General features: G+C 38.7%; 1 protein-coding gene across 2 annotated transcripts in view; it reads left to right on the top strand.

The window, feature by feature from the left end:
• The window catches only part of GPC5 (glypican 5), a 762,590-nt gene that overhangs the window by 333,326 nt on the left and 416,508 nt on the right, over positions 1-12,756 (top strand). For both annotated transcript variants that reach the window (XM_059144298.1, XM_059144300.1), the window contains exon 5: positions 12,526-12,651. In XM_059144298.1, the coding sequence (XP_059000281.1) occupies positions 12,526-12,651 (126 nt within the window). The remainder of the gene's footprint in view (positions 1-12,525; positions 12,652-12,756) is intronic.

Genomic DNA, 12,756 nt, shown 5'->3' with positions numbered 1-12,756 from the left:
TGATTTTTTCTCCTTTTTCCAATGTAAGCTAAGCCTTGTGTAAATAAACAGATGTATGAACGATCGTGATGAAAGACAGGATCATTATAATTCCCATCACATGGACAACATTTTAAGTGTCATACTTGAGCAAAGGTAATTTTACATTACTCAGCTTTGATCAGTAATATCCTGCGGTACCCAAACTAACACCTGGGTTACATGTAACATTCAAGAGCAATTTCTTTCTAAAACGCGAAATTACCAGAATAACAGGAATAAAATTGCAGATGGAAGTAATTCATTTTCTCTGAACCCTTTTAATTACAGGTTTTCTGACCTTGAAGCCCATATTTATTCCAGAGCTCAGGAACACTAGTATCTGCACTGGATGCATACAGTAACAGGGGATACAAGCAAGAAAAATTTATACCAGACATAGAGTGTCATCAGTCAGATAGATTGGTAGATAACAGTGACCACGAATAGAGGATTGAAATCACAAAAAGAAAAAAATATTATTTATATATATATATATATATATATATATATATATATATATATATAACACAAGAAGGAATGAGGAAGAAGCCCATTTGTTGGCAGACTATTAAAGGGAAAGGCTTTTTTATTAGTTTCCTGTTCATGCTGAGAGAGGAAAATATTGTACAGAATATGTTCTCATATCCTCTAAGTCATGGAGCTTGTAGTTAAAATGTTATTAAGCATAGAAAAAATTTTATTGCAAAAGAAAGTAACATTCAAGATTTGACCTGAAATGCTGAAACTCAAGATATACGTACTCAATAATGATTCTTAGTATTAAAGAAGTATACTAGAATTGTGAGATTTGCAAATATCTTTTGGTTTAATCTTCTTACTGGTTTTGACCCAATCATGTCCTAGATTTTTTTTCCTGTTGAAAAAGCAATAGTATGCTTCCTGAAACCAGTAGAATTGAACAAATGATTGCATATTTTTATTAAAATGAACAAAAATTGTGAGGTAGGAGAAATTATGTCTCACCTCTTTTGGGCTGGGTGCTCAAATTTGTTTAAGTATTGAACATGTGGTCTTGTGTTTATTTTTATAAATGAGTTAAGATCTTTGTTTGAAGTCCTTTTTAATGGAGAACAGTCAGTGCTTTTTGAGTACCTTTTTACAATATGGGAAAAGGAGATGAGAGTTTTGAAGACCTAGTTTTGACATCAGGTTTAAATCACTCTTTAAAGGAGGATGCTTTCAGAAAGGGTGCTTTTTACGGAGACATTAAATGGCAATGTGTTGGGTTCGGAGCGTTACAGAAAAGTGAGGAATAGAGGTGTCTCTATTAATTGTATTGATGACTGTGAATGTCCCTCTCAGAACTGGTGTAAAATCGCCAGCACAGAGCGCTAAACATAGAGCTCACGTCAAAAAGAATCTGCTGTAAAGAGTATCTTAGTATCTAAGATAACTCCTTACAGATATCAACAGATAAGTCCTGTTGACTTATCTCCAGGACTCCTTTGCATTTCTTCTTCCCATTCCTTCCCTTGGTGTTCCCCAATTTACTGCCCATCTAAACCCCTTCTGCTTTGTTGAGAAAGCACAGTAAATCATCTAAGGAAGGGAAAACACGTCACGTGAATAAGAAGACTTCCTATGAGGAGGGAAAAAAAAAAAAACAAAACCCTGGAACCCTTTAGTCAGGAAAAAAAAAAAAAAATCCTTCTCTTTGAGAATGGTATGGATCTTTCGGCTATAGCTTCCATAATGACCAGTGGGTTCAAATGGGGTTCAGAGAGTACACTGTAGGAGTTCCTCTTTTAGGAAAAATAGTTTTTTTTTTCTTTTTGAGCAAATACAAGTGCAGTGTGCTTATAACACATTTGTTACATTTTTATATTATAATTTTAAATTTGTTACAAATTTCCATTTGTGATAAGTGGTGTCACACATTGCATTGCTCTCTCTGTGTTATATTCACCCCTTCTACCCATCTCTCTCCTGTGTTGCAAAGTCTATGGAAAGGGGCCAGAAAACTAGATTTCAGTTCTCCCTCTAGCCAATCTGACTGTATAAATTTAATTACTTTCAAGCATTTACAGCATGGACCGTTGTTGCTGTAGAACAGTAATCTAAATATTTTTCTGTTTTGAAGATTATAAAACTATTTTGCCAAATAGAATGACTTCGTTGGGAATAAAATAAACTTACTAAACACCGATTCAGAAATGCAAGAGAAAATAGTTCTTATCTGGAAATGTGTAATTATAGATTTCCTCTGCTGAACAGGAGACTGACATTTTAAATGTCTGCTGTTTGACAACTGTGGTCAGACATCTCTACAGGGTTGAGCCTGCTCATTAGTGCCACATTAACCTTAACTTTGCCTCAGGCCATTAACTAGCAAACTGCACATTTGACCTTTGTTCGACAGATATTTTCAAACAGTGTGGGAGGCACTGCTTTTAATTCGGGTTCTGTATTATTTGTGGACTGACTTTAGGGGGTAAAAAAAAATCAATATGTGTGATTAAATAAAGGAACGAGCAGTCTGAAACTTTCTGCAGAGAAAAGTTCTATTTGAAAATAAGATTCTTCTCCAATACTTTTCCAGCTAACTAGTTTTGGTCAAAATTAGAAATCTCATTTACTTTGTGTTCAATGGGAACAAGAGGAGAGGAAGTGACAGTTTATGAATGTTTTAAAATTGAAAGAAAGTCCTGCTAGATAAAGATATAAAATCTAGAGGCGTGCCTTTTGAATACAGCTCTGTGTTCAGCAACTTCTAATGAAATGAAATGCGAAATCAAATGTAAAATCAGGGCCATATGCTTAAGTGAAAACAGCTCCCTAGGAGATTGGCAACATTTGAAACTCTTTAAGCGGTTGCCACTCTTTAAGCCAGACTTAGGAGGATCATATCAGCCTTATTAATTAAAATGTAGATTAGCTTAGTGGAATCTTTTGATAGATTACGGTAGAGTTGCTATATTCAAATTATGGAATATTATACAGCTATATCAAAAAAAAGTAAGACCAAGACTTATTCATCTGAAATGGGTTCATGATATATTGTCAAGTGAGAAAAGCCAATTGGGTTTGGTTTATATGTACATAACTTGGTCCCCGTTTTGTCAAACTGAACTGTTACTTTGTCTTTTTTACCTCTTTCTATCCTTAGGTCTGCTTTTGGTTACTTGTTAGCATGCACATAGAGGAACTGAAGAAAGTGTACCAGGCTGCTAATGCGGGTTACACCTCAGGAGGGAGAGATAGACACACTGTGGAGGCACAGATACTAACTTGTTCTTCGTGTGCCTTTTATTTATTGCACTGTTTATGAAAAGCTATGTTACTTTTATCATTAAAAAAGACTAAAGTCAATTATAATGGTCCAGCCGATCAGAAGCATTGCTTGAATTGATAGTTGTAACGAGATCTTCCTGTATCAACCAAACTCTAAATGACACTTTGGGGTGAGTTGCATTTCTTTTCACACACACACACACACACACACACACACACACACACACACACACATTTTAAACCATGTGATGCCTCAGGAGCCCTTTCCAGCACTGCTGGCCTCAAGGGCATGGGAAGAAATGAAGCAGTAACTATGCTGGTCCATGTTTCTCCCTTGCCTTTAGTAAGCTCAGGGCAAACAAGGCTGCAAGCTATGAATGATCAATTGTGCTCCAGGCTTTTTCCTCTTTATGGTGCTGGCACAGTGGACAAACCTGCTCATTAGCCAAGGAGAAGAATTGGCCTTACTCCCTGCATCCTGCACCAGACCTTTCAGACTGGTAGAAATATACAGATAAATTCTGTTTAAACATAGTGCCTTCGAAGTGTGGATTTCGGCAGAAAGAAGTGATCTCTCTCTGTTTTCTGGTCTAACAATCTACTAATTGTGTTCCGTGAACAGGGAATTAATTAATTAATTAATTAAATTAATTAATTTCTGTAAGATTTTTAAAACAGAAGGAAATATTCTTCGATATAAAGATTCGTTCAGCTTTGGCTTCTCAGATATTCAATATCAGCCTGACATGGCTACAGGATGGCACGTTTATTAATGAATTATTTAGTTAGTTAATTAGTGAAACAAAGGTGTCGAGGTCTGCTACAAATAAATTCCCGAGTAAATAACTTCTTGCTTTTCACATGTTTTTATTACCTTCTCTGACTTTTGCTTTTTTCTTAGCTTCAAAATAAAAAAATAAATCACGGGTGCTCAGCCCTGGCCACACATGTGGATCTCACGGGAAACTTTCAGAAGCACCCAGATGCCTGGTCCCACTCCAGACCAGTCCATCTGAATGAGGGAGAGTTCTAGATGTACAGTTTAAATCTTTCCTTGGTGATGATAACATGTATTTAGAACAGATGGTCTCAGGCTCTTTCTGTTTTTGAAGCATAGTTTATCTGTGAGGTATTAATTATGATAGCCTTCTTACAGCACACTGTGACTAAATAGTATTGTGTCCCCACATGTTAATTTCAGTAGCGCATGTACATGGACTCCGACTGGAGCCTGTTCAGACCCACATAGCATGTGGTCCTGCTCTTTTGAGTTCTTCCTTTTCTAACACAACACATGAGGAAGGTCTACTTTCTGCAGTCTAGGAATGAGTCCTCTAATTCCAAGTTTCCCAAGTTAACTGTATCCTTTAAGGACTTTAAATTATCGTTGTCATTTAAAAAAATGCATAACTTAAAAAACTTCTAATTCTGGTGCGATTAAAAACGAAGACCACAGCTGCGACTAGCTCAGGGAGAATTTGTTGAGAGCCTGTTGGGTACCAAACTGTGACCCACAGCCTGGGGACATGAAGAAGACATGGCTCCTGCCTTTATTGAACGGCTGCTCTCACCAGGGAGACAGACTTGCAGACGCAAGGATTACAGGATCAGAGAGCCAGGACTGCAACACAGAGGGCAAGGGCTGTGTAAGAAACAAGGATGGGTAAATAAAACTGCACACACAGGTCCGACAAGGACTCAGAGGGCAGGTGAGCTTTAAGCTGGACCTTGAAGGACGGGCAGAAGCCTGGGAGAGTGATGGGGGAGGGGGGAAGGCCATCTAAGATTAGAGGAAACTGCGTGTGCTAAACTCAGAATCTTATCCTGTCAATATGGAGACATCTGCTAAGGGTGCGGTTTTGGCTGGCATAGGTGAGCAGAGGGTAGGGGACTTTAAGGATGCTAAGGGGTGGAGAGTGGAGAGATTGTGTGCCATGGTAAAAAATTTTATCTGAATCACCAGGGTTTTAAAATGGTGAAGTGTTAGGCTGATTTTTTAAAAATTTTTTTAAGACTTTTTAAAAAAAAAAATTTATTTGATAGAGATCACAAGTAGGCAGAGAGGCAGGCAGAGAGAGAGAGGAAGGGAAGCAGGCTCCTACCGAGCAGAGAGCCCGATGTAGGGCTCCATCCCAGAACCCTGGGATCATGACCTGAGCCGAAGGCAGAGCCATTAACCCACTGAGCCACCCAGGTGCCCCTGTTAGGCTAATTTCTAAAGCCAGTTCTGGTTACAGCAGGGGACACGCAGTGGAAGGAAGACAGGAGGGCAAAACGCAACAGGGATGTCATTTGTTCAACTTTTGCAGGCCCAAATGAGAAAGTATTAATTTGTGCCTGGTCTGAACCTATAGGCTTTGAGTGAGTATTCTGACAAAGAATGTTTCTCTGTTTTTTTTAAAAAAATATATTTTAGATATTTAAAAAATATTTTCTGTTACTGTCAAGACAAAGATGTCTGAAGACTAAGGTGAACAACTAGCCCTATGTAACATAGCCCCTCAAGGATAATTAGCTGGAACTTTGCATCTCCGTGCATTCATTACGCTCCTAGTTTTAACAGGCAAGGCTCTCATAACTGTAGAAAAATAATTGCATGGATACAGTCACCCTTCCAGCAAGTTAAATTTTGAATCATCCAAAGAGTACTATATTTTATTCATTGAGACTCTTCATGCAAAACTTGGAAAGGAAGCATGATGGTGCGTAGTAGTCCAAGCACTGGCCTAGGGACTGAAGTATGGATTCTTGTAATAGGACCAGCATTAATTGGCTCTATGGCAGGAGATAAATCTTTTTTTACCTCATGATAGCTACTCGTTTTCTTTATCCCCTTCTTTTCCCAATTCAATTTTTCTATATCCAGTGTTGATCCCTTGGCCCTCCAGAGCAACCACTTCTTGCAACAAAAACTACTCTTAATTCCTGTGACCTGAAAACCTCCAAACACAGAATATAAAGTTCTGAAGCAGGATCACCCCTCATATTTCTGTCTTCCCAAACCAAAACTTTATCTTAACTTTCACAAACTGTCTTCAGTCCGGTTTAGTCTTAGAGAACTTGCTCCAAAGCGAATCACTCTTTTCAGCAATTCTTCCTCTCTCCTCAGAATGTGTGATATATTGATTTTTAGTTTTCTTTTTCTATCTTTATATCAATTAAGAAAAACTAAATTATGATACGGTAGCAAACAACCCCAATCTAACAATTGGTTTAAAAGCGTTTTCCTATGGAAAGAACCAAGATTCCCTTCAGCGGACGAATGGATAAGGAAGATGTGGTCCCTATACACTATGGAGTATGATGCCTCCATCAGAAAGGAGGAATGCCCAACTTTTGTAGCAACATGGACGGGACTGGAAGAGATTATGCTGAGTGAAATAAGTCAAGCAGAGAGAGTCAACTATCATATGGTTTCACTTATTTGTGGAGCATAACAAATAGCATGGAGGACATGGGGAGTTAGAGAGGAGAAGGGAGTTGGGGGAAATTGGAAGAGGAGGTAAACCATGAGAGACTATGGACTCTGAAAAACAATCTGAGGGTTTTGAAGGGGTGGGGGGTGGGAGGTCGGGGTACCAGGTGGTGGGTACTAGAGAGGGCACGGATTGCATGGAGCACTGGGTGTGGTACAAAAACAATGAATACTGTTATGCTGAAAATAAATAAATTTAATCAAAAAAATAAATAAAAGTGTTTTCCTTCACATTTTAGTCTGTTCACATTTTGACCAGCAGGGGGGCGCTGCTTAAGAGGCCTTGGATTTAAGCCTCAGAGTGACTAGACAGCCTCCATGTGACACGTTGCCAGGCATCAGGGGAGACAGAAACAGAAGCTGGCAAATCCACATTGGTTCTTAAAGCTTTAGCTTGAAGGGAACATATATCAGTCTGCATATATTTAGAACCCAGAGCAAGTCACGTCCTAAAGCTAGCTTCAGAGTGGATTTCTGCCTGGAACATGGAGAACTGGGATATTTAGGAACAAGTTAATGAGCTTTGGCAAACCCTTGCTTTGTCCTTCCCTTTCATACACAAGTATTTTCAAGTGTCTTACATATTCAGACAGACAGACGCATAGACAGACAGACAGACACACACACACACACACACACACAACTGCTGTAATGTTTGTCTTTAAGACTCTTAGTTTCTCACTCTCTCTTTAGGATGGATCGTACTGCAAATCTGAAGGCCAGTACTCTACTCCAAATGCTTTCATTATTGTATAGTTTGCTAGGGCTTCCATAACAAAATACCACAGACCAGGTGGCTTAAACAACAGACATCAATTTTCTCAGAGTTTGGAAGCTGGAAGCCCAAGATCAAGATGTTGGCAGGTTTGGTTTCTGCTGAGGTTTCTCTCTTGGGTTTGCAGATGGCTGCCTTTGCCCCAGTATGTCCTCACATGGCCTCTCCTCTGTGTCCATGCACCCCTACCCTCTCTTCTTATTATTAAGACAGCAGTCCTATTGAATTAGGATCCATCCATATGACTTCATTTGAACTTATTTACCTTTTAAAGACCTTGTCTCAACATACAAATTGAGACAATTTGCATTGTCTCAACCAGGGTTTGAGTTCCATCTGAGGGATGGATCAGGTATAAAGGACATTTTCATTATTTTCAGTAACTCATAATGGCATTTTATACAGTGGGGAATCTCTCTAGGTTCAAATTTCCTTATTCTTTAATGTCCACAGCTCTTATTATTGAAGATTTTCTTCCTTTGCTCAATGTACTTCTGAGTTCCTTTGACTTTTTCTTTCTGCCTGTTATTTGCCTGGGAGATTTCATCTACCTTCATGACTTTGGTCACCCCCTCGGGAGATAATGACTCTCACATTCACACACCCCAGTCCCCTGATGCCAAGGTTACATATCCAACAGCAAAGGTCCATGGTATTCATGGTTCTTGTACCAGTAGCTTTGATATTGTCTGAGTGCTTCATTGAAATGTAGAATCTTGGGTTCCACCCCAGAACTATTGAATTGAATTGGCATTTTGACAAGATATCCAGATGATGTTACACAGAGTTGGTCTGAAAGTAGCATTGTACTTGATTGCTCTTTCTGTACATTCCAAAGAAATCACAAACCCCGAACATGTTGAGAGTAGACTTAATTATTAATTAGTGTTAACTCATTCATTAATTTAATTACTGATTATTGAGCTTACTATATGCCTTCACAACTGTTTTTAGATCTATATTGATGAGCAAAATCACACACACACACACACACACACACACACACACACACACACACAAAAGCCCCTGCCTGCCTGAGTCTTTTATTCTAGACTGGGAGACAGATAAGAAACAATAAAACATAATAAGTAAGTCTGTGACATGCTAGACTAGACAGTGATATGTGCCACGGAAAGAGGAAAATGTTGAGCAGGAGAAGAGCAATCCCAAGTATCGTGTGGGACATTGAAAGCATTCTATTTCCCTTCCTTTATTTCTTTTCTCAGTGAATAGTACTGAGATAATCATCCCCTCCGTCACCTGAGGGAGGTTGGGAAAGACAATTAGGAGTTATATTAAAACTTTTATTTTTACTGTCAAGTCTAGATTCCTAATGTCTTTCAAATCTAACACTTTTCATGATATTCACTGACAGGTGTTTTCTTCTCATCCTCATATTTTTCCCCCCTGAGTCTTGGTTATAACCCGCTAAGTGACCTCACTGACTTTCTATGTATTTCCACAACACTGTCATGAGGCCATCACTCACTTGCTGGAAAACTTTTAATGCCTTCCATTGCCTTCTGAATAAAACTGAAACAGTTTTTTGATGATCAATAAGGCTGATTACAAACTGGCCTCTTCCTACCTTTTAACTAAAGCTCTCGTAAGCTCACTCCCCACTTGCTAAACTGCATATTCTCTTTCCTCTTTAAGTTTGCTTATTGTTTCTTGTTTGTTGCTGTTTGCTTTTTTTTTTACATGAAACACTGAAGGTAGTATCTTGTTTATACAATTTCCTGATTCCTTCTCTGTCTTCAAAGGTGGCACTGTTAACACTGTGTTGTTAATGTGGGTTTTCACAAGATAGTGCATTCTTAGAAGGTAGGGACTGTCTTGTTGAGCTATAGTGCCAACCCAGAGGTTGGTACTCAATAGTGTTTAGTAGTTTGTGACAAGTAACTGATAGCTGTTGCCTTATAGAATGAGTGGAAATCTTTAAGCATATGATGCTTTCAGATGGAGCTCATGCAAAAGCTTGAAGGTCTGTTTGGGGAACTGCAAGTCTCTCACGTTTGTGGAAGCACAAAGTATGGTTTGGGTTGCTGCCAAAATGGAGGTGAGAGGGTGCCTTATACGCCTTTCCAAGAAATTTGGATTTTATGCTGTAGAGAAGAGAGAGCCATTGATGGCTTTAAGCAAGTGAGTGACGTGGTCTGGGCATATCAGATTTGAATTTGAAGAGGTGGATTTCTTGGAGGATGAGGGGTGATTGTTAAGGAAGAGATGAGAGGTCTGCAGTCATTCCAGAGAGATGATAAGGGCTCAGTGAAGGCAGTGAGAGTAGCATTGGGAAAGAGGACTGGACAGGAAAGATGTAAAGCTTTTCCCAATATGATCTGTTGGTTGTGAGGCACCAGAAAGATGTAAGCTTTTCCCCAATACGTTCCCCTTGGAGGCACCATTCACCAAGATTGGAGAGGAGGTTTGGGGTCCATAAGCAATTCCAATTCAGTTTTATCCCGGCAATTTGGCGATCTCAGCATTCCAGTCATTTGTGCCAGGGCTGTTCATTTCTAGAAGGATCTTTGATTCCAAGCAGGTGATCCTTTAGAGTGAACGGAATTCAGGACAGGAGTCACACATCTTTCCACTTATTAAACCTCACCCCTCTAGGAAAGAATCAGTTGGCTTCATCCATTATGTTTTAGTAGCTGCATCATGAGAACTGGTATTTATTCACGCATTTCAGTTAGCAGGAATATGGCCCTCGTGGGACTTCTTTTCTAGTTAATCGTAACTAACTTAAAGTATAAATAAGTATAGGGGCGCCTGGGTGCCCCATCAGGTAAGCGTCTGACTCCTGATTTCAGCTCAGGTCATGATCTCAGGAACTTAAGATCGAGCCTGGCATTGGGCACTGTGCTGGGCATGGAGCCTGCTTAAGATTCTTTCTCTCCCTCTCCCTCTGTCCCTCCTCCTAAAAAAAAAGGTATAAATAAGTATAAATGAGTGGTTACAGTATACTTTTTGGAGGGGGGGATTGAGTATAAGTTAGAAGTCAGACTTATACTTCCAGCAGTCATATTGTTATTACACATCTGGTCAAGCTTTGCTAAAAATTTGGTGAAATAGTTACCAAACATTTTCTGTGGAAGCCTCTGATCTCTCTGATTTCAGATGTTACATATTTGAAAATGACATTTATCCTTCCTATAGATTAGTAGTTACTTAAAATCTAGCCATTTCCACAAAGATTTCTTTTTTTTTTTTTACTTTTTCTTTTTTTTTAATTAATTTTTTATTTTTTATAAACATATATTTTTATCCCCAGGGGTACACAAAGATTTCTTTGGAAACCACTAAGAGAGAGAGTTTTAAAATTAATAAAGTTGAGCATCAGTGCTGTCAAAGTAAGATTATTTTTTTTTTAAATTTGCTCATTTCAGCTATAATTTAGAGCCATCCCCCTCTTTGATCTCATTTTTAAAGAAGTTGTTTTTAAAATATCAGTGGGAATGCAGTTTTATAATTGCTGCATTTTAGCTCTGCAACCCATGGAGTTCTGGTTTGCTTTCCTTCTCCTGTCCCTATGTTCTAGTCCAGAGGATGTCTCTTCTGTATTAAGGTAGTGGCTTTTCATTTCATTGTCCAAAACATTGGTTTATGTTACAAAAGTTCAGAAGTATAGTTTTTCGGACTTGGTTTTTTGAAATGTTAGAATTCAGATGCTTAGGACCTCAAAGCTTTGATTTTAAAACTTGAAATTTTGGCTTTTTAAAGTAAAAAGCAAACTACTTTTTTCGTTGAATTTTCCCTTCCCATAATTAATGAGGGAAAGAAATGTAGTATGAGAGGAGAGGGGGAAAAAGCAGTCCATGTATTAAATAATATTGCTTACAACAACTTTTATATTCATGCTTTTTAAAACATGTTACATATTTGAGTTTTTTCATATTTAGTGAATGATGTAGGAAAGATATTAGGGTTTGAAGTTAATGGCCAAGAAAAAATTCTTGAGATGTCTTTGGTGCAGAAGGGTGGTTTTATTAAAGCATGGGAACAGGACCCTTGAGCAGAAAGAGCTGCACTGGGGTCATGAGGAGTGGCCCATTATGTATTTTCAAGTTGGGAGGCGGTTAGAGATAGCACGTAAGTCTCCCAGGTGTTTTGGAAGCAAGGGTTTTAGGACCTTGAGGGGACTAGCTGTTGTTGGGAAAGTGCCATTTATTGCTGTCTAATAAAATCTGAATCATGAGACCCTTCAGATGTATATCATATGTTTGGGGGATGATTGCGAACATGTATCTTGTTGGGTAGAGATAAAGGAAGTTTCCAAAGGAATCCTTATGTGTTAGAAGAGACTTACAGGATCCTTGGGGTTGGGCTAAGATAGTCTGTTGCCCTTAGCAAAGTATTAACATCGAGGCAGCTGAGTCCCTAGAAGAAGGTCACTCTGCCTCTGTCAAGGACTTGTCAGTGGGCTGTAGGTAGGGAGGAAATTTAATAATTTTTCTTCTGCTTCTGCTTCCCACATCAGTGGAGACATTTTACTTTAGCTTGTTATACACCAAAGAGAAGACCCAAATAGGAAAACCACCCAAGTTTAATAGACTTTTAATCAGTAAGCAATCGATTAGTTGTTAAAAGCCTCTGACATTTCTGTCCAGAAAAGTGAGTAGTTAATATTACTGTGATTTAGATGGCACAGCTAGTAAAGACATTTAGGGATACTACAGATACTACGTAAAGTGGTGTGTGTTTGTGTGTGTGTGTGTGTGTGTGTGTGTGTGTACTCTTCACAACTTCTTGGACCTGATTATATAACATTCATACCCTGAGAAAACTTGGACTCCAAAGAGTAAACTTGAGCACCAGTCTTCTTTCTTAAAAAAGTATAGTATTTGTCTTGATTGTTAGAAAAGCATTGAGAATATCTGAAAAATAAGCAGTAAAATTTAAAAAGTTTCATTCTATATATCACTCATAACAAATTATGCCATTTATACCAGCATTTATTATGGTTGTTGGTTTTAATGGTTTTCTTTGTTTTCCCATTCAGAGAATTTATCAACAGCCTTCGACTGTACAGGACGTTCTACGGAGGACTGGCTGACAAGCTTTGTGTTAGCGAATTAGCCGCTGCTGATGGGCTGCCGTGCTGGAATGGGGAAGACATAGTCAAAAGGTATTTTATGTGTTGTGGTCGGCGAAAACGTCTCGGCTCCTTTCATCCTTGCTTTCTTTTCCCAGGCCTTGAATGGACCACTTCAGTTTTAACTTTGCCCCACAG

Source organism: Mustela lutreola, chromosome 13, assembly GCF_030435805.1.
Source record: "Mustela lutreola isolate mMusLut2 chromosome 13, mMusLut2.pri, whole genome shotgun sequence".
NCBI lineage: Eukaryota > Metazoa > Chordata > Mammalia > Carnivora > Mustelidae > Mustela > Mustela lutreola.
This window is presented reverse-complemented; position numbering and strand designations above follow the sequence as displayed.